Source organism: Pan troglodytes, chromosome 6 (genome assembly GCF_028858775.2).
Source record: "Pan troglodytes isolate AG18354 chromosome 6, NHGRI_mPanTro3-v2.0_pri, whole genome shotgun sequence".
Taxonomy (NCBI): domain Eukaryota; kingdom Metazoa; phylum Chordata; class Mammalia; order Primates; family Hominidae; genus Pan; species Pan troglodytes.
In genome coordinates, this window is record NC_072404.2 from 48938172 (window position 1) to 48958567 (window position 20396).

The window sequence follows — 20396 nt, forward strand, 5'->3', positions numbered from 1 at the left end:
ATTGAGAACCAATGTATAGTCTCTCCAGTAAAAGAAGCCTTCAGTCTACATTACTTTCAAAAGGATGTCAATATTCAATATTTCATATAGGAATACCCATTTGGGTGGCATCCATCAGCTTAAAATAGCTTACATATGCTCACTTTCATACTTTGCTGTATCATGGTAAGGAACATTAAGTAGGACTTGTTATGAACAAGGTTCACTTTATACACAACAAGATTTTCTGGAACCTCAGACTTGAACCCAATATTCTTGCTCCCACTCCAACTCCTTACAGTGAAAGCTCACTAATATAGCTCCTCCCCAAGAATTATCAATCAACCACTATATCAATTCTATTTTGGAAAGAGACTAGGCATAAGTCAATTCCATTCATTTGTCACAGACAGTGCTGCCACATTTCTCACCAGGAACTAAAGCTGTCCCATCTTTCCTGATGGAGTGTACTTGACAAAAGAACAGTTTTGAGGGGCTCACTGTGAAGAACTGGGAACCCCATCTTCTATAAGCCCAGTTTGAATAACAAGGCTCTGAGTAATAAATAAATATGAGTAAAAAAATTGCTTAGAAGAAGTCCACACACTACACATAACTGGGAAGGGAAGAAAACCTTGCATCAGAATGGAGGAACAGATGATTTTTCTTAGGTAAGAAGGTGTTTAGGACAAGTTTACATGTGAGGGCATAATTACAAAGATTTGAAAAAGTCAATCAGATTGCAGCATTCACGCAGGATGCTTAGCTAATAATGTAAATAACTCAAGAATCCCGTACACATAAATCTTCTGAGAATCTCAAAGAGTTTTACAGACATTGGATTAATGGCTCATAACAGGGATTATCATTCCTAACTCTCATATGGGAAAATCAAGGTCAAGTGTGCCATTCCTAAGGCCCTCTGATAGTCTCCTTTATAAGCAATGTGTTATAACACACCATAACAATAAGTCATATTTCAATACTAAAACTTCTGGCAAATATTCTGCTTTGAAATAAGAACCTTTGTTGAAAACTGTTCTTATGGATATTTATGAGGAAGTTCAAAAGTGTTAACTTGATCAGCAGTAATGAATCAAAAATACAAAGAATTCAGTACAGTTATTTTCAAAACTAAAGAGTATGTCAAACAGTAATTTTCACTGCCAGGTCCTCCCACCCCCAACCCCACGACTTTCTGGAGAAAGAAAACTCCAAAACATATGGCCCAGGAAGAAAATCTGTACTCGTTTATAGCAATGAACTGGCTTAAACATCTCTGCAGTTAGAGTACGCAAATGACTTCACAGGCAACAGCTTCCGTATGTTTCATATTTTTAACATTGACCGTTCATAATAAAGATTCTTTGATCCCAGATCAAATGTTTGAATCGATTTTCCCTACACTTACTCAGAGTCACCATTTAAAAGGCTCCCCTCTTTCCCACCTCAGATGTTTCAGCCCTTCCTGCAATCAGAACTATCTCCATTTGTCAGCTTCTCCCTGGTCCTTCCCATCCCTTTGCTGCGGTTTTTAGCTCTGCTCCCTACCTTCTCATACAAAAGAGGCACAGTAATAAGTAATTTCTGTACATAATAAGTTAACTACAGTAAATGAGATTCAGGATTTCATAGGCATCTCTTTTTTTTTTGAGACAGAGTCTCCCTCTGTCGCCTAGGCTTGAGTGCAGTGGTGCGATCTCGGCTCACTGCAACCTCCGCCTCCCGGGTTCAAGCAATTCTCCTGCCTCAGCCGAGTAGCTGGGACTACAGGCGCATGACCGCCACACCTGGCTAATTGTTTGTATTTATTAGTAGAGACAGGGTTTCACCATGTTGCTCAGGCTGGTCGAGAACTCCTGAGCTCAGGCAATCTGCCCACCTCGGCCTCTCAAAGTGCTGGGATTGCAGGCATGAGCCACTGCGCCTGGCCCTCATAGTCATCTTTAATAACACTGAAAGCTCATGGTAAAATTTAGTATAAAAGCTGATTGTCCCTCAAAAAAAAAAAAGAAAAAAATCCTTAACAGGTAAGGCCTTTGGATATATTTAAGAAAAATAAAAATAAAAATGAAATTCTATTCCTTGGATTAAAACCAGAAAAAATGAACAGATACCTAAGTTCTAAAATTAAAACAAAACACCAAAGTCTTGATAACTAATATAAACATCAAGTAAAGAAAAAAAAAAGTCTAGTAGGCCGGGTGCAGTGGTTCACGCCTGTAATTCTAGAACTTTGGGAGGCTGAGGTGGGCAGATCGCTTGAGGTCAGGAGTTCGAGACCACCCTGGCCAGCATAGTGAAACCACATCTCTACTAAAAATACAAAAATAGCCAGGCATGGTGGCACGCACCTGTCATCCCAGCTCCTCTGGAGGCTGAGGCAGGAGAATCGCTTGAAGCAAGGAGGCAGAGGTTGCAGTGATCCGAGATGGCGAAGTTTAGTAAATGCTACAAGTTTAGAATATCCCTAAGAATAAATTATTTTAAATGATTCCAAGGTCTTTATTTTAAGGCCTTGTTGAGAAGGAACAATTTAATATAATCTTAATTCCTAAAACCTTGAAACATAAATTCTTTAGAAAGGTACTCATCAAATAAAGGTTAAGTTGAAAAAAAGTTTTAAAATTTCCAGTAGTAAATAAAATAAATATGGGAGTAGCTTAACTATATATGGTTCCAATTAACCTGATATAGTAAAAGAGAAGGAGGGAGAGAACGAAAGGAAGAAAGGAAGGCAGGAAGGGAAGGAGGGAGGTGAAAAAAAGAAAAAAATACCAGTGTTAAAGGTCCCTTTAAAAATGATTCCCCCATTTTGTTTGGAATGGTAGGCAGGTCAAGTTTTAGGACAATTTAAGCTACTACGATTCTTCACTTTAAAATACAGCCAAATACCACAAAAAACACAGAATGCTAATTTGGACTCTGCCTTATCCTTTATACGCATGAATATCCTATACTTTTAGTTGCTAACACAGGGGGCCTAAGTTGGTTGTGACCTGGGCAAAACTGAACTTTCCCTGGCTTTGTACAAGATCATCGACCAATCCCAATAATTATAGATTACCTTGCACACGGTGGCAAACTGCTGGTTATTTCCTGCTCCAACTACAATATAGCCATCCTTGGTTTTAAAAGCCTAAAAGAAATAAATACACAGGTAAATATTATTTATATGTTGACAAGACCACAAAAGTTTAATTTCTAAAATATTTATATAGAAAGCTTGTTCTAAAGCAATGTTATTAATTCAATATCGATTAATTTGTATCTTTTTCATATATGTATACATATATATCTTCCACAAAAGATATAATATATATATACACACTAACTAAATGTCAAACAGTCAATAGCCACATGTGGCTAGTGGCTATTGTATTAGCCAGCACAGACAGAATATTTCCATCATCACAGAATAGATCTCTCTCTCTCTCTCTTTCTATATATATACATATATATATATATACACACACACACACACATATACACACACACACATATATGTCTATGTATGTATATATGTGTGTGTGTGTGTATGTATTTGGTGACAGGGTCTGTCTCTGTCACCCAGGCTCCCAGGATGGAGTGCAATGGCACGATCTCAGCTTACTGCTCCACCTCCCAGGTTTAAGCAATCCTCCTGCCCCAGCCTCCTGTGTATCTGGGACTACAGGTGCATGGCACCATGCCCAGCTAATTTTGTACTTTTTGTAGAAATGGGGTCTCACTATGTTGCCCAGGCAGGTCTTAAACCCCTGGGCTCAAGATCCGCTTACCTCAGCCTCCCAAAGTGCCAGGATTACAGGCATGAGCCACCATGCCTGGCTCTTTTTCTTTTATATTTGGATAGTTGGTTTCATTTAGATGGTTCTAAGCATTTCCTAACTCTTCCACTGTTACAACATTTGTCAAAAAAACAAAAAAGAGTGATTCAAAAAAATAAAGGAAATCCATTATAATGTACAAAATAAAATACTCTATTCGTTATGGTTTGGAACAATTAAGAATTTTTTTGTTTTATTTTCATTTTTTCCCTGTAGGGCAAAAAGCATTATAAGGCAAAAAGCATTATGTTTCTACAAAGTGTAAGAAGCATACATAGAAAGAAGGGAGAAGCAAAGGAAGGAGAAGGAGGGAAGGAAGGAAGGAAGGAAGGAAGGAAGGAAGGAAGGGAAGGAGGGAGGGAGAGAACTGGGAGAGGGAAGGAAAGTGACCTTATGGAGCTACATTGTTTCCTTCAATAACTCAAATGTAATCTTTTGGGCACTCTTTAATTTTAGTGGCAAAAATGGACACATCAGTATCTCTCTGGACCTCATGTGGCTTTATGCACCTAAAAATGTCTGTCCTTTTTTGGTGACAGGTTCCTGTGGACAGCGATGGACACTCTAACCACCCACAGTCCTAGCCCATTGGAGAATGTTTTAGCACTTCTTTCTCCACATATGATCACAGTGAAATTGGAGGAACCAAATTTTACCCTCAGAAGGCCTCATTCCTACTTCCCCAAAGTAAATTAGCTATTTGAATTTTCATCCTTTCTACATAAAAACTGTGCTGTATCTCCACCTACTTTTTCTTCACTTCCTCCTCCCTTTGAGAAAAAAGACTGTTTTCCTTGACTGGACTTACTCCTGGGCTGATCACCTCCACCTGCATCCTCCAGAACTTGCTTAATCATCTGTAAGTTCTTCATTTCCACTGAATCCTTGTCTTCTGCCTACATATAGGCTCAGTTCTCCATAAAAATAACATTAACAACAACTGAAGAGAATTTTGATCAATCCCAACACCCCTTTCAAGGTATCTTGAATGTTCCTTTGTTCCCTTCTTCTATAATGACATAAGAGCACCACCTGCCCTCACTTCCTCACCAAGACCACATTCTAGTGACCTCTGTCATCGGGATACTTACTATCACACTGAACTATACTTTTTGAACCCTCTGTATTATTTGGTACTGTTAACCATTCCCTCCTCCATGAAGGTCTCTTATCTTCAGGCTCTGTCCAAGTTCATCTCCTAGCTCTCTGTTTTACACATACCCTTTCTGCAGGATTTTCTTCTCCTGAGCCTTCAGCATTCCTTAAGCATCTGTCTTTGGTCTTTCACTTCACTTGCTTCTTACATTAGCCACTAGCCACATGTGATCATTAAATTTAAATAAACTGAAATTAGCCAGTCACTAAAGGCCAAATATTGTGATTCTATTTATAAGAAATGTCTAAAATAGGCAAATCCATCAAGACAGAAAAAAACACTAGTGGCTGCATAAAGCAGTGGAAGCTGGGGGAAGATGGGGAGTGATTGTTAATGAATACTGGGTTTCTTGTCAGGGTAATGAAAATGTTCCAAAATTGACTGATGGTTGCACAACTCTGAATACACTAAAAATCACTGAATTGTGCACTATAAATGGGTGAATTATATGGTACATGAATTACATTCCAATAAACCTGTTATTAACAATTAACAATTCAGATCCATAGTCACACTAGCTAAATGTCAAGCATTCAATAGCCACGTGTGGCTAGTGGCTACTGTATTAGCCAGCACAGACACAGAGTACTTCCATCATCACATAAAGTTATTTTATACAGTGCTGGTAGAGTGGAACTGGGAGATTGTATTGGTCATGTCTTAATTTCAGTCTTCATCATCCTAACATGATATCTGAAGAATGTTAGGCAATTAATAAATAGTTGGTAAATGCTAATGAATCAACCAAATGATTGCTTCCAGATAGCACAATGGTAACTAAAATAGATCCCAAGAAATACATTATAAAAAGGTTTTATTCTATTTACATTGTTGCTTGATTTGGTAAGGAATGCTATTAAGGAGATATCACATAAACTCTTTCAAACATTCTCCCTTGTCCATGAGGGCAAAAGTAAAGTTAGTGTCATAGACAATGCATTAGTGTTTCTCAACTACAGAAAGAAAATCTGCAACAAAGCTGTGGGTGAGGTACAAAGGATTTTGAGCTGAAGTATTGCAAGGAACCATTGACAACTGTGAAGTTACACAGGTTGTTTGCTTGCTTTTTTGTGGAGAAGGGTAAGATGGGGGGCGAATAAGTAAATGTGAAGTAACAATTTGTGTTGGAATATATAATGTGAAGAAAGGCTTGCCAAATTTTGGATCAGTGATATGTCCAATAAGTTTATATTTTCTGGGCTGTTCATTTCCTTTTAATAAGTAAAGAAATGCATATTTTTCCCTGCAGCCGCCAACATATATTTAAATATATCTTTTATCAATATAAAAGTTTAAAAATTTTTAAGAAGATTCTAGATAGCTGAACATGCAGAGGTTCCTGAAGGATGGCATGCCCTGGGAGGAAATGGAAGCTCCATACCCCTCCCTATACTTTACAATACACATCTCTTCATCTGTACCCTTGTTAATATCCTTTATAACAAACCAGTAAACATAATAATTTTCTGCAAAGGTAACTAGTCAATGATCATTGAAAAGTGAAGAACTCATGGCAACTGAGCCTCAGAATATAATCAGCCTAAAGATTATCAAATAGATTTTATAAAGATTCAGGTAAGATTAGGAGTTCTTTTTAATAATTATTTGTTCCCTGTTACTGCTACAGTATTTATTTAATAAACATTTTAAATAAGAACTTTAAAAAATAATATGTTATTGAGGATTTTTGCATAGATGTTCATCATGGATATTGGCCTAAAATTCTCTTTTTTTGTTGTGTCTCTGCCAAGCTTTGGTATCAGGATGATGCTGGCCTCATAAAATGAGTTAGGGAGGATTCCCTCTTTTTCAATTGTTTGGAATACTTTCAGAAGGAATGGTACCAGTTCCTCTTTGTACCTGTGGTAGAATTTGGCTGTGAATCCGCCTGATCCTAGACTTTTTTGGTTGGTAGACTATTAATTATTGCCTCAATTTCGGAGCCTGATATTGGTCTATTCAGGGATTCAACTTCTTCCTGGTTTAGTCTTGGGAGGGTGTATGTGTCCAGGAATTTATCCATTTCTACTAGATTTTCTAGTTTATTTGCATACAGGTGTTTATAGTATTCTCTGATGGTAGTTTGTATTTCTGTGGGATCAGTGGTGATATCCCCTTTATCATTTTTTATTGCGTCTATTTGATTCTTCTCTCTTTTCTTCTTTATTAGTCTTGCTAGCGGTCTATCAATTTTGTTGATCTTTTCAAAAAGCTAGCTCCTGAATTCATTGATTTTTTTAAGGGTTTTTTGTGTCTCTATCTCCTTCAGTTCTGCTCTGATCTTAGTTATTTCTTGCCTTCTGCACCAAATCAAGCAGCACTTCAAAAAGCTTATCCACCATGATCAAGTTGGCTTCATCCCTGGGATGCAAGGCTGGTTCAACATATGCAAATCAATAAATATAATCCATCACATAAAGAGAAGCAAAGACAAAAACCACATGATTATCTCAATAGATGCAGAAAAGGCTTTCGACAAAATTCAACAGCGCTTCATGCTAAAAACTCTCAATAAACGAGGTATTGATGGGATGTATCTCCAAATAATAAGAGGTATTGATGACAAATCCATAGCCAATGTCATACTGAATGGGTAAAAACTGGAAGCATTCCCTTTGAAAACTGGCACAAGACAAGGATGCCCTTTCTCACCACTCCTATTCAACATAGTGTTGGAAGTTCTGGCCAGGGCAATCAGGCAGGAGAAAGAAATAAAGGGTATTCAATTAGGAAAAGAGGAAGTCAAATTGTCCCTGTTTGCAGATGACATGATTGTATATTTAGAAAACCCCATCGTCTCAGCCCAAAATCTCCTTAAGCTGATAAGAAACTTCAGTAAAGTCTCAGGATACAAAATCAATGTGCAAAAATTACAAGCATTCTTATACACCAATAACAGATAAACAGAGAGCCAAATCACGAGTGAACACCCATTCACAATTGCTTCAAAGAGAATAAAATGCCTAGGAATCCAACTTACAAGGGATGTGAAGGACCTCTTCAAGGAGAACTACAAACCACTGCTCAACGAAATAAAAGAGAACACAAACAAATGGAAGAACATTCCATGCCCATGGATAGGAAGAATCGATATCATGAAAATGGCCATACTGCCCAAGGTAATTTACAAATTCAATGCCATCCCCATCAAGCTACCAATGACTTTCTTCACAGAATTGGAAAAAACTACTTTAAAGTTCATATGGAACCAAAAAAGAGCCCCCATTGCCAAGATAATCCTAAGCCAAAAGAACAAAGCTGGAGGCATCATGCTACCTGACTTCAAACTACACTACACGGCTACAGTAACCAAAACAGCATGGTACTGGTACCAAAACAGAGATATAGACCAATGGAACAGAACAGAGCCCTCAGAAATAATACCACAAATATACAACCATCTGATCTTTGACAAACCTGACAAAAACAAGAAATGGGGAAAGGATTCCCTATTTAATAAATGGTGCTGGGAAAACTGGCTAGCCATATGTAGAAAGCTGAAACTGGGTCCCTTCCTTACACCTTATACAAAAATTAATTCAAGATGGATTAAAGACTTCAATGTTAGACCTAAAACCATAAAAACCCTAGAAGAAAACCTAGGCAATACCATTCAGGACATAGGCAAGGGCAAGGATTTCATGACTAAAACATTAAAAGCAATGGCAACAAAAACCAAAATTGACAAATGGGATCTAATTAAACTAAAGAGCTTCTGCACAGCAAAAGAAACTACCATCAGAGTGAACAGGCAACCTACACAATGGGAGAAAATTTTTGCAATCTACCCATCACACAAATGGCTAATATCCAGAATCTACAAAGAACTTAAACAAATTTACAAGAAAAAATCAAACACCCCATCAAAAAGTGGGCAAAGGATATGAACAGACACTTCTCAAAAGAAGATATTTATGCAGCCAACAGACACATGAAAAAATGCTCATCATCACTGGCCATCAGAGAAATGCAAATCAAAATCACAATGAGATACCATCTCACACCAGTTAGAATGGTGATCATTAAAAAGTTAGGAAACAACAGGTGCTGGAGTGGATGTGGAGAAATAGGAGCACTTTTACACTGTTGGTGGGACTGTAAACTAGTTCAACCATTGTGGAAGACAGGGTGGTGATTCCTCAGGGATCTCGAACTAGAAATACCATTTGACCCAGCCATCTCATTACTGGGTATATACCCAAAGGATTATAAATCATACTGCTATAAAGACACATGCACACGTATGTTTACTGCGGCACTATTCACAATAGCAAAGACTTGGAACCAACCCAAATGTCCATCAATGATAGACTGGATTAAGAAAATGTGGCCCATATACACCATGGAATACTATGCAGCCATAAAAAAGGATGAGTTCATGTCCTTTGTAGGGACATGGATGAAGCTGGAAACCATCACTCTGAGCAAACTATCACAAGGACAGAAAACCAAAGACTGCATGTTCTCACTCATAGGTGGGAATTGAACAATGAGAACACTTGGACATTGGATGGAGAGCATCACACACTGGGGCCTGTCATGGTGTGGGGGGAAGGGGGAGGGATAGCATTAGGAGATATACCTAATGTAAATGACAAGTTAATGGGTGCAGCACACCAACATGGCACATGTATACATATGTAACAAACCTGCACGTTGTAAACATGTACCCTGGAACTTAAAGTATAATTTTTAAAAATGAGCTTTTTATAAGAATTTGGGACTTTTTAAGCTTTTTAACAAGGTTTGGAAACTACCAAATTAAGCCATTTTGCAAGTCCCAACTCCCAGGTAAAGTATATGAGCTAGATTACCATCAACAACTTTTCTAGTAAAGAAGGCATTAAATGGTCCTATGTAAAGACAAAAATAAATAAATAAAACATAATATGTTATCACTGTAGAAAATTGGGGAAGTACAGAAAAATATAAGACGGAAAAAAAAACTGCATGATATCATCACCCAGAAGAAGCAACTATTAAGTAGCATTCTTCTTTCTAGTTTCTTTGTATGTGTTTTTACATTATTAAAGAAACTACCTTTGAGAGAAATATGACAGAAAAATTATTGGTGAGTGAAATCTAACCTAACTGACTCCATCTTGTTTCTAATTTCACAAGCTAACTGACTTCTTTAACTTTACAGTCCCTTCCAGGAGCCCTCCTTGCTCAGGGATCAAAACTGCCTTTTAAGAGTAATGAAAGAATACAAGATTAGCATTAGAGAAGGGACTTGAATTCTGCTAAGATATGGCTTAATGAAATGATAACCAGCATGGTTCCCTTGCTTACCTTTCTATAAGGATTTACTATTTCAGAAGTCAAAAGATGTGTGACTTCCTAAGTGCTCCTATAGATAACATCACTATCGTCAAAACCTCCTAAGATTGGTCTTTGAAATATTTTTCAGACTTTGACATTCTGGCGAATGACTTAACTCTACCCAGACCCATGAGTCATATGAAGGAAGTAATACAACCAGTCCTGAGATCCCCACCCAGAAACTCACTCAGAGTACTAAGATAATTTGGACACTGCTAAGATTTCATCCCCAACCAATCAGCAGCACCGAATCCCTCTCCCTCAGCCTGCCAAATTACTCTTTAAATCACTAAACTCCAAGCTGTTTGGGAGGCTGACTTGAGAAATGTCTCCCATACTTCCAAACTCCCATACTCCCATACTTCCCACACTTTGCTGGCCCTGTGATTATTAAACTCTTTCTCTACTGTAACACTGCTGTTTCAGCAAATTGGCTCCATCTCTGCAACAGGCAAGAAGAACTGGTCAGGCAGTTACATGAATATCTTACTATACATGAATTTCTGGACTGCATTTTTTTAACATCCTATCACAAGCATTTTTAAATAGCATTGTTTTTAATGACACAAAATATCTTTTTCAAAATTTGCTTCAACATTCTAAGTTCATTTAAACTGGAGGGGTTTTTTTAGTTTGTTTTGTATTCAAATCAAGCCCTATTTCATATGTTAATATCACAAATAAAAAATTATTAAATTTCATACTGAAACTCTGAAGAAAATGTCTGGTCCAACTAAGATCCTTAAAAAGCCAACCTTACCCCAGTAAGGCCTGGAGGATAAAATAGCAAAATGAATCCCACCCAAGACATTTATTAATAACTAACCTGTGTGATATTAGACAATTTACATAATTTAAGAGCCTCAGTTTTGACATCTCTAAAATAGGAATGATCAGTACTTACCTTTAAAATTATTTTGACTAAGTTCATAAAGTACATTGATTCATGTACTTGGCAAATATTTGTTGATATAATTCACTATGTGCTAGGCTCTGGGTACAATGGGTAGAAAATGACAAGACAAATGAGACATACATTCTAATAAAGTAGCAGACACTAATCAAACATTCACATAAGTAATTACAAACAGTGACAGGCACTGGAAAAGAAAAGTACAAAACCCAGTGAGATCTTTTTTTTTTTAAAGACAGCATCTCTCTCTGTCACCCAGGCTGGAGTAAACTGGCATAATCCTAGCTCACTGCAGTCTCAAACTGCTAGGTTTAAGAGATCCTCCTCACATAGCCTCCTGAGTCGCTGGGACTACTCAGATGGAGTCTCACTGTGTTGCACAGGCTGGTCTCAAAATCCTGGCTTCAAGCAATCCTCCAACCTCAGCCCCCCAAACAATGAGATCTTAGGAGAGGTGGACATAATGTTGTCTTGGTTGGGAGCGCTGAAGCCAGGAAAGAGTCCCTAGAAAAGTGATCCTAGAAAAGTCCCTAGAAATAGATTGAGATGGTAAAATTTACTGACTTGGTAAATATCATGAATATCATGGTTGAGAGTTGAAATCTAAGGGAAAAAAAAGGTGTCATGATGATGCTTAAGTTTCTAAGGAGCTTTTGAGATAGTCCAGTGACAAGTTCACATGAGTAAGACTTGGGTACCAGGTGAAAGTCTGAACTGTGGATAAAAACTTGGCTGGGTGCAATGGCTCATTCTTGTAATCCTGGCACTTTGGGAGGCCAAGGCAGGTGGATCACTTAAGTCCAGGAGTTTGAGACCAGCCTGGCCAACATTAGCGAAACCCCATCTCTACTAAAAATACAAAAATTAGCCAGGCGTAGTGGTGCATGCCTGTAGTCCCAGCTACTTGGGAGGCTGAGGCAGAAGAATCGCTTCAACCCGGGAGGCAGAGGTTGCAGTGAACTGAGATCAGGCCACTGCACTCCAGCCTGGGCAACAGAGCAGGAACCAGTCTTAAAAAAAAAAAAAAAAAAAAAAAAAAAAACACAGACAAAAAACTTGACTCATTTGCTTATTATCTATAATTGAAGTCATCACATGGACCAAATCATTTAGGAAGAAAGTTCACACTGCAGAGTAGGAAAAAAAGGGAGTTAAGTGAGGAGTCTGAAGGCCTCTCCCATTTGAAATCCAGGCAGAAGTACTCAGAGCGTAAGATGAGGACTGAAGAATGCCTACAAAGTAGACTTCCATTACATCAGCAAGAGGTGTCTGGTGTCATCATGCGAACAGAATGCAGTTTGACATGAATCACGGACTCCATAACTGTTAAGGAAAGGGAGTGAGCACACACAGACATCTGTTTGAGCAGTCTGGCTGTGAAGCGCAGGGATGAGTACGGACTGAAAGCACAGCATGAGCATGGCTGCAGACGGAGTTCCCATGTCGAGGAGGACCCAGGAAGTTCCCACTGGATGCTTCTACCTTCTTATTAACTGAGAGAAGATTGGGGAGATATGAGAATGAAAGACTAAAAAAGAGTAGAGAAGTTCTGACATATCACTGAAGACAGTGGCGTAGCACCGGGACCAGTTAACACAACTGGAATACTGACATGTTGAGAGCCCAACTGAGTGACTTTCTCTATCATCTCTCAGCTATCCAGACATAGACTAAAGTATATTTACATTCACTAGCTTTAGGGTGTTGCCAGATGGATATGACAAAAAGATAAATGTGTAGGAAAATCCGCCAGAATGTTACTGAGCAATGAGCCACAGACTAGCTGCATAAGAAAGAAAGTGGTAAAGATAGGAGATTATGGCTAGGCATGGGGAGGTGTCTCAGTGGGTCAGAAGTCCTGATGAGGTCTAGGAGTAGTCACGATGGGAGTAGCTGAATAAGTAAGGTGAAAGAACAAGAGACGATGGATGGTTAGAATGTAGAATGCTTCAATCAGTGATTAAAGGAGTGAGGCAGGTTCGGGTTATGCCTAGAGATCCACAGTGTGAAGTACATAAAATAGTTGCTGCTATGAGACAGCAGCAACTCTCTCTCTCTCTCTCTCTCCATATATATATATATGATATATATATATATCATATATATATCATATATATATACACACACACAATTTCTATATATGTACTTTCTAGATATACAGTAGTATATTATAGTATATTATAATTATTATATAATTACTACTGTTCTTGGTCCCACAAGAAAGGAACTCCTCAGTGAATTCTAAGCCCTTAGGTCTTGACTCCCAGGCCTTCACTGGCCCTGCAAATCACTCCTCCTTCTCTTCTCCTCATTCTGTTGGTTGCCTCACTCTAACAGAAAGCAAACCAAGTGATAACATGCCGTGCACACACACCACTACCAGATTCTTTATCACAGGGAGAGCTCAAATCATACGCAGCGAATTGGGCTGTAAACAGTCAGGACTGTCTCCTGTAAGAAATTCAAGAAACAATTGCTTCTGAATGAAATGATGTGGGGAGACAGCAGCAAGGGCAAGTGTCTAGAATTTTTAAAGGACAAGGTCAAAACCAAGCATTGCCTCACAGGAGACCAGATTGTATTACTCCCAAAGAAAGACATTCTTCTCACTAGAAGCTGTGCACGTTCTGGCACAACAAAATTCACTGATAGGGAAACCAAACACAAATGCACATTTTCATCATATGCTCATCGTGAGAAACCTCCTCTCCTGGAGAGGGAGATCTTTTACAAGACTGAGAAAATAATGATGGGTCAAGGACTTTGATGACACGACAAAACTAAAGAACTTCATGATCAAACTAGGAGACACAAAAGGAGAGGGAATGGAGGATCGGTGTTTAGTTTCTCTATTTAGAGCAGCTCCACACAGAAGATGTGACCACCCCTGAGATATAAGATACAGAAGTGCAGACAGTGGAGCAGATGTGAAGGCGGGGAATTGAGAAGGTCAATTGAGAATTTCTGCTGCTCCTGGAAGTTTCTACTCCTTCCCAGGGACTTTGCTTTCTGGGCTTCCAGGCATGTTAGCCTCATTTGATGACATCCTAATTATAAAGCTGACTAAAGATGAAAACATAGGGGTTTCAGAAGTCCATGTCAACACAATATATCATATAATCAAGTGGGAAAAGAAAAAAATGTACAACTGGAAGTTCCTATGTTATCTTCTTAAGTTACTTCATCAGTGCATCTAGTATTTTCCCTGGCTTAAATAAAACACAAAAAATTTGTAGTATGTCTACTTCAAAACAAGAGCATAAACTTCAAGGCTTCCCAGGGCTACTTACTTTTTAACAAGATTTTCTTCCACAAAAGGTAACCATTGCTAAATGACTTCATCACCCACTGGAAAAAGACATTCCATGAAGTTTAACTCACTGCCATGAGAATGTTTTCTGGAATGCCAAGCAGTTATTGACTTCTGGGTCTGTGCTAGTACATCATGACAAACATAGAGCACTATTTCCTACCACTGACAGTTCAGTTCACCTTATGGCACTGGAACTGGGCTGAGCCAGATGGCAATGAGGCACAGACTGCTCTGCTTACAAATTAAGAACAGTGTCATCTATGGATGGAACAATGCCACAAATGGTAGATGAGCCCTGGAGTCTCCAACTTCACCTACTACCAATTTGGCATTGGCAGGACATTTTTTACATGGAACAAACCATGTTGAAAGCTCATTGCTAAATATAAGCCCTTGCTTTGAATTAGGTAATTCTAGAGTAACCTTGAAAGCAACATTATATACTGATTTCCTGCCCCAGATCCAGGCTAGGTTTTGCTAATTCCATAATAGGAAATTGGAATGCTCACATATATCCTTGAGGTTCCTCAAATAAATTAAATTTTACTTCCAATCCAACATATGTAGGATTTTCAATCACTCCATTTCTGATACTGGGTGTGGAGGTAATGACAAGGAGGGAAATGGGCAACTGCCTCATATATTTTCTATTCTTTACGTGTTGTCAATGGATATTATTTTTCTTATAAAGAAAACTTGGTGTGAAGAAAGCCTGCTGTTATTCAAGAAGGCAGTTATCATGTATCTTGGGCACAAGGTAAAATGACACAGAGTTTTTCTTCCTGAGGAATATAGGCCAAAAACTGGTTTTAAGAAACCTGAACTAACTGTATTATAAAGAATGCTAAGCCAGATTATTTTGAATAGCCTGCCAAAAGCAGCTACTGCTTCACAGAAACTATGCAAAAAAATGCTAGACAAGAGACCATATTGATTTTTCAGGAACACCCCAAGGTAAAAATTCCAAAAGAATGCTAAGCCAGATTATTTTGAATAGCCTACCAAAAGCAGCTACTACTTTATAGAAACTACACAAAAAATGCTAGACAAGGGACCATATTGATTTTTCAGGAACAACCCAAGGTAAAAATTCCTTGAGCGTATGAAATATTTTTAAGTACTCTTTGTTGTATCTCAAACATGTTACAATAATCACAGTTCTGTACCATCTATGTACCATATATGAAAATGTCATTTCTGACAAAGCCTACATTTACCTCAGACTAAAGGCATTTATAGAACAGAGCTTTAGTCAAGCTGTCACCACATTTCACTACCTACAAGCAAAGAATCAAGCTAGAAAAAAATAGTAACTATAGTTACAATAAAAATATTCTAAATTGGCTTATATAGTGTATTTCCAATAATGTTTCCCAAGCATATCTGTTCATCATATCTCTGGATTTATCAATGACAAAACACAGAGTATACATAGTGAGACAGAGATTGGGGGAGGCCCTGAAATTAGGCCTGCCCACTAGACCTAAAGTGGCATTAGAGTACAGGCCCAGGTGACAGCAGAGTTTCATCCCAGAGTATGGAAAATTTGAGTAAGTGCAGTACTAGGAAGCAGTCATGGCCAGGTATGGTGGCTCAAGCCTGTAATCCCAGCACTTTGGGAGGCAGAGGTGGCAGGATCACCTGAGGTCAGGAGTTTGAGACCAGCCTGGCCAACATGACGAAACCCTGTCTCTACTAAAAATACAAAAATTAGCTGGGTGTGGTGGCGTGCACCTGTAGTCTGGCTACTCAGGCAGCTGAGGCAGGAGAATTGCTTGAACCTAGGAGGCAGAGGTTCCAGTGAGCTGAGATTGTGCCACTGTACTCCAGCCTGGGTAACAGAGCAAGACTCCATCTCAAAAAAAAAAAAAAAGAAAAGAAAAGAAAAGAAAGCAGTCAGCAAGATAAAGTATGGCATATGGGAGATGAAAAATTTTGATAGCAAAAGTCTTGAAACTCACAGTAGTTAAATGGCCCAAGAGATATATAGAGAGTCACAGGCTGCAGGATCCCAGATATGAGGATGAGGCTCAGAAACTCAGCACCAAATTCTCATATAAGGAATTGTGATAGCAAGGCAAAGCGTGGAGGGACAGGAACCAGACAGTTAACTCAATGAGAAACTCAGAGAATATAGGCAAAAGCAGAAGCCCAAGCCATTGAACAAAGGTAGAGCAAGCATGGAGAGTGAGCTCTGGGGAGGGTAGGTGGCTGAATATCAGATAAGAGCAACTTAAATGCTAGTTCAAGATGCTAGTTAGTTAAGCGTCTAAGACAGTATCTGGGATATTAGAACCCAATACACTTTTTAAATCAATGTCAATGTGTCACAGCAACCCAGGCAATTCAGGAAATATGAGACATTATAAGCCTTGGTGGCAAAACTGTAAGCATAAAATAGAGGAGAGTTTCAGAGAATCAAAGATAAGGACCAACTGAAAAAGGCGAGCATGCTAACAATAGATTCCCCAAACTTCCTTCCTCACAGATGATCACCCAAGTTTAAGGATGAATATTAGTTAAAGTGACATGCTGAATATACTTCTATCAGGATTTATAGGTATGTCCTATAGTTGGAACAATGAGGACCTCAGTCCTTCTTATTAGGTACTTCTCATTCTTCTTACCATGGCCAAAAGTTGGCCTTGAAGCATAGAGGGTCAGCCTTTGTACCCTTTCCACATAGCTACTACCAAGTAATAGGATATACACTGATAATAAAATATATTTGCCATCCAAATTTGGGTTCCTGTACAGAGGGTTGGAATCTAAAGTATACAGACTCTCAAAACATCTTTCGGCTTGGCGAACTATGGGAAGTGTGACTGGCTACTCGGCTCATTCAGCAGAAAATGAGTCCTTATGGGAGGGTCCTGCTGACCCACAGCAGCAGGTGAAATTCTCATGGAGTAACCAAATATTAAAACAAGTCAACCCCAGCATCAGAAAAAGCATAGGGGAAGGCTCTATCTGATATATGTATAGACATTTATAACTGAAAAAAATGATGGAAAAGGTAGTAGGCAACAAGCACCTGGCAGGACCTTGAGGAGACTGCCATATTCCAGGGTCTGGACTTGTTCTTTATAGGACTCACTTCTTGTACTGGATGATCAGATCTGGAAGCCTAACTCAAGGCATCTAAAATGCATGTGAGATTAAGATAGATACCAGAAGGATAAATTACTACTATATGATTAGAAAGAACTATATGATAAGCCACAATACTTAAAGACTATATGACTAATTCTTTTCTTCGGAAACTAATAATTAGAAGGTAAAAGATCACAGACATGAGCATGGTTTAAGTTCTTCCTTCTCAAGTCCCCATGAATCTGGATATGAAGTTCAGCCTGAATCTGCCAATGAAAAAATCATTACACCATTCTGTGTGTGACTATAAGAAGAGAAAAAAAAATGGGACCAGCCTTATTCAACAGAAGGAACCATGATAAACTGCTAGAAGATTAAGGTCTCCAAATGTACCTCAACCATTGAACTCTATGAAATACAAGAAAAAACAAGATACAATCTGAATAGTATTCTGTACATACCTTTCAGTCATTAGTTACTCAAAAGAATTGGACTCACATGGGCACATCTACCATGATTAAGGTCATGAGAGTGTTATGTAAGGTTTGCAACAAAATTTAGACCAACTAGGAAGTTATCCCTTCCAAAGTAAGTTAACAGCAGAACAAATGGGAACATTCCTCCAAAACAACACGAAAAAAATTTAGTAAGTCATCCTAGTAGGTCACAAGGTGAAGAAAGCAATAATTATTTCCAGATCTCTAAAACCACTTATAATAACATATGTGGTATGTATATGCCCGCCCCAAAGTTATTATAACAGGTTATATTAGTTAAAAGATCAAGGGTAGCCAAGAAATTCTGTTTGATTTTAGAGTTCATTTATCTGTGTGAGTAATTATTATATTTCAGTTTCTCTGGGATTCCTGTTCTATAAATAAAGGTGGAGAATATGTAAATATTTTTATGCACAATAACAGAATGTGCTGAAAATAATTTATCTTTGCATGCCTCCCCAAATACTATAATTCTTCTTCCCAATTACATTAGATATGTTTAATTTCTATTCCACCCCAAACACCTTAAAGAAGCAGCTCTATACATCATGCAACTGAGCATTCCTCTTCCCTGGTTGAAGAGAATAGCATGAGCACCACTCCCATGCCAGCCAGTAGGTTTACTTGGCACAAATCAACTGCATCAGCTTGAAGATTCAAAAGGAAACAGGAAGGTGGAGATAAGATGGCCATATTCGGCTTAACTAAGTAAGACCAAAAGACTAATAAACTCTAAAACTGAGACCAGACTACAAAATAGAAATAGAGATATGGACTAAGCAACTGCCTCATTCCTAATGGCATCTTACATCTTGTGAATCTCAATTATATGTCACATACTTTTTGAAACATGTGGATATCAACGAGAAGTTATAAGACAAAAAAAAAAAGAAAAAAAGAAAACATGACCCAATCAAAGGACCAGAATAAATAACAAACAAACCTAAAGAAGCAGAGGCATATCAATTACCTGACAAATAATTCAAAATAATCATCACAAGGATGTTCAATGGCCTCAGGAAAACGATACATAAACAAAATGAGAAGCTCCACAAGGAGACAGAACACATAATGAAGAACCAGACATTTTGGACCTGAAGAAAACAATCCCTAAATTGGAAAATTGACTACAGAGATTCAATAGCAGACTTGATCAAGCATAAGAAATATTCAGCAAACTCAAAGATGGGTCATTGTAAATTATCGCATCAAGGAAGCAAAAAGAAAAAAGAATGAAAAAAGAGAATAAAGCCTAGGGACTTACAGAATACCATCAAGCGGATCCATAGGCACATTATATAAGTTCACAATGAAGAAGGAGAGAGAGAGAGAGAAAGGATAAAGTACTTATTTGAAGAAATAATGGCTAAAAACTTCCCAAAATCAGGGAAGGAAATAGACATCCAGATTCAAGAAGCCCAAAACTCATTAACTAAAATAAACACAAAGAAATCTACACTGCAATACATTGAAATTAAATTGTCCAAAGACCAAGACAAAAGGAGAATTTTGAATTTTTTTTTTTTTTTTTTTTGAGAGGGAGTCTCACTCTGTTGCTCAGGCTGGAGTGCAGCGGCACAATCTTGGTTCACTGCAACATCCACCTCCCAGGTTCAAGCAATTCTCCTGCCTCAGCCTCCCGAGTAGCTGGGATTACAGGTTCCCACCACCATACCCAGCTAACTTTTGTATTTTTAGTAGAGATGGGATTTCACCATGTTGGTCATCCTGGTCTCAAACTCCTGACCTCGTGATCGGCCCACCTCGGCCTCCCAAAGTGCTGGGATTACAGGCGTAAGCCACCGCACCTGGCCAAGGAGAATTTTGAAAGCAGCAAGATAAAATTGACTCATTATGTACAAAGGAGTCTCTATAAGACTATCAGTGGGTTTGTTCAGCAGGAACCTCATTGACCAGAAGGGAATAGGATAATGTATTGAAAGTGCTGAAAGAAAAATTCTAACCAAGAATACTATGTCAGCAAAAATATCCTTCAAAAATGAGGAAATCTATAGAAGGAAAGTTCCTCAACATAATAAAAGTCACTTCACTTTTGAAAAACTCATAGGTAAAATTATAATCAATTGGGAAAAACTGAATGTTTTACACTAAGATCCAAAACAAAGCAAGGATGCCCAATCTCATCACTTCTATTCAACATAGTACTGAAAGTACTAGAAAAAACAGTCAGACAAGAAAAAGAAATAAAAGACATCCACATCACAACAGAGGAAGTAAAAATATCCCTATCTGCAGATAACATAATCCTATATGGGGGAAAAAACCAACAATGATT

At 38.3% G+C, this 20396-nt stretch overlaps 1 protein-coding gene across 12 annotated transcripts in view; it reads right to left on the reverse strand.

Annotated features, from left to right (window-relative positions):
- SUGCT (succinyl-CoA:glutarate-CoA transferase) overlaps positions 1–20396 on the reverse strand; it is a 769414-nt gene that overhangs the window by 457767 nt on the left and 291251 nt on the right. For all 12 annotated transcript variants that reach the window (XR_010158439.1, XM_054655560.2, XM_009452971.5 and 9 more), the window contains one exon: positions 3047–3118. Coding sequence is in view for 11 of the 12 variants with exons in the window: in XM_054655560.2 (XP_054511535.1) it covers positions 3047–3118 (72 nt within the window). In the remaining variant the exon portion in view is untranslated. The remainder of the gene's footprint in view (positions 1–3046; positions 3119–20396) is intronic.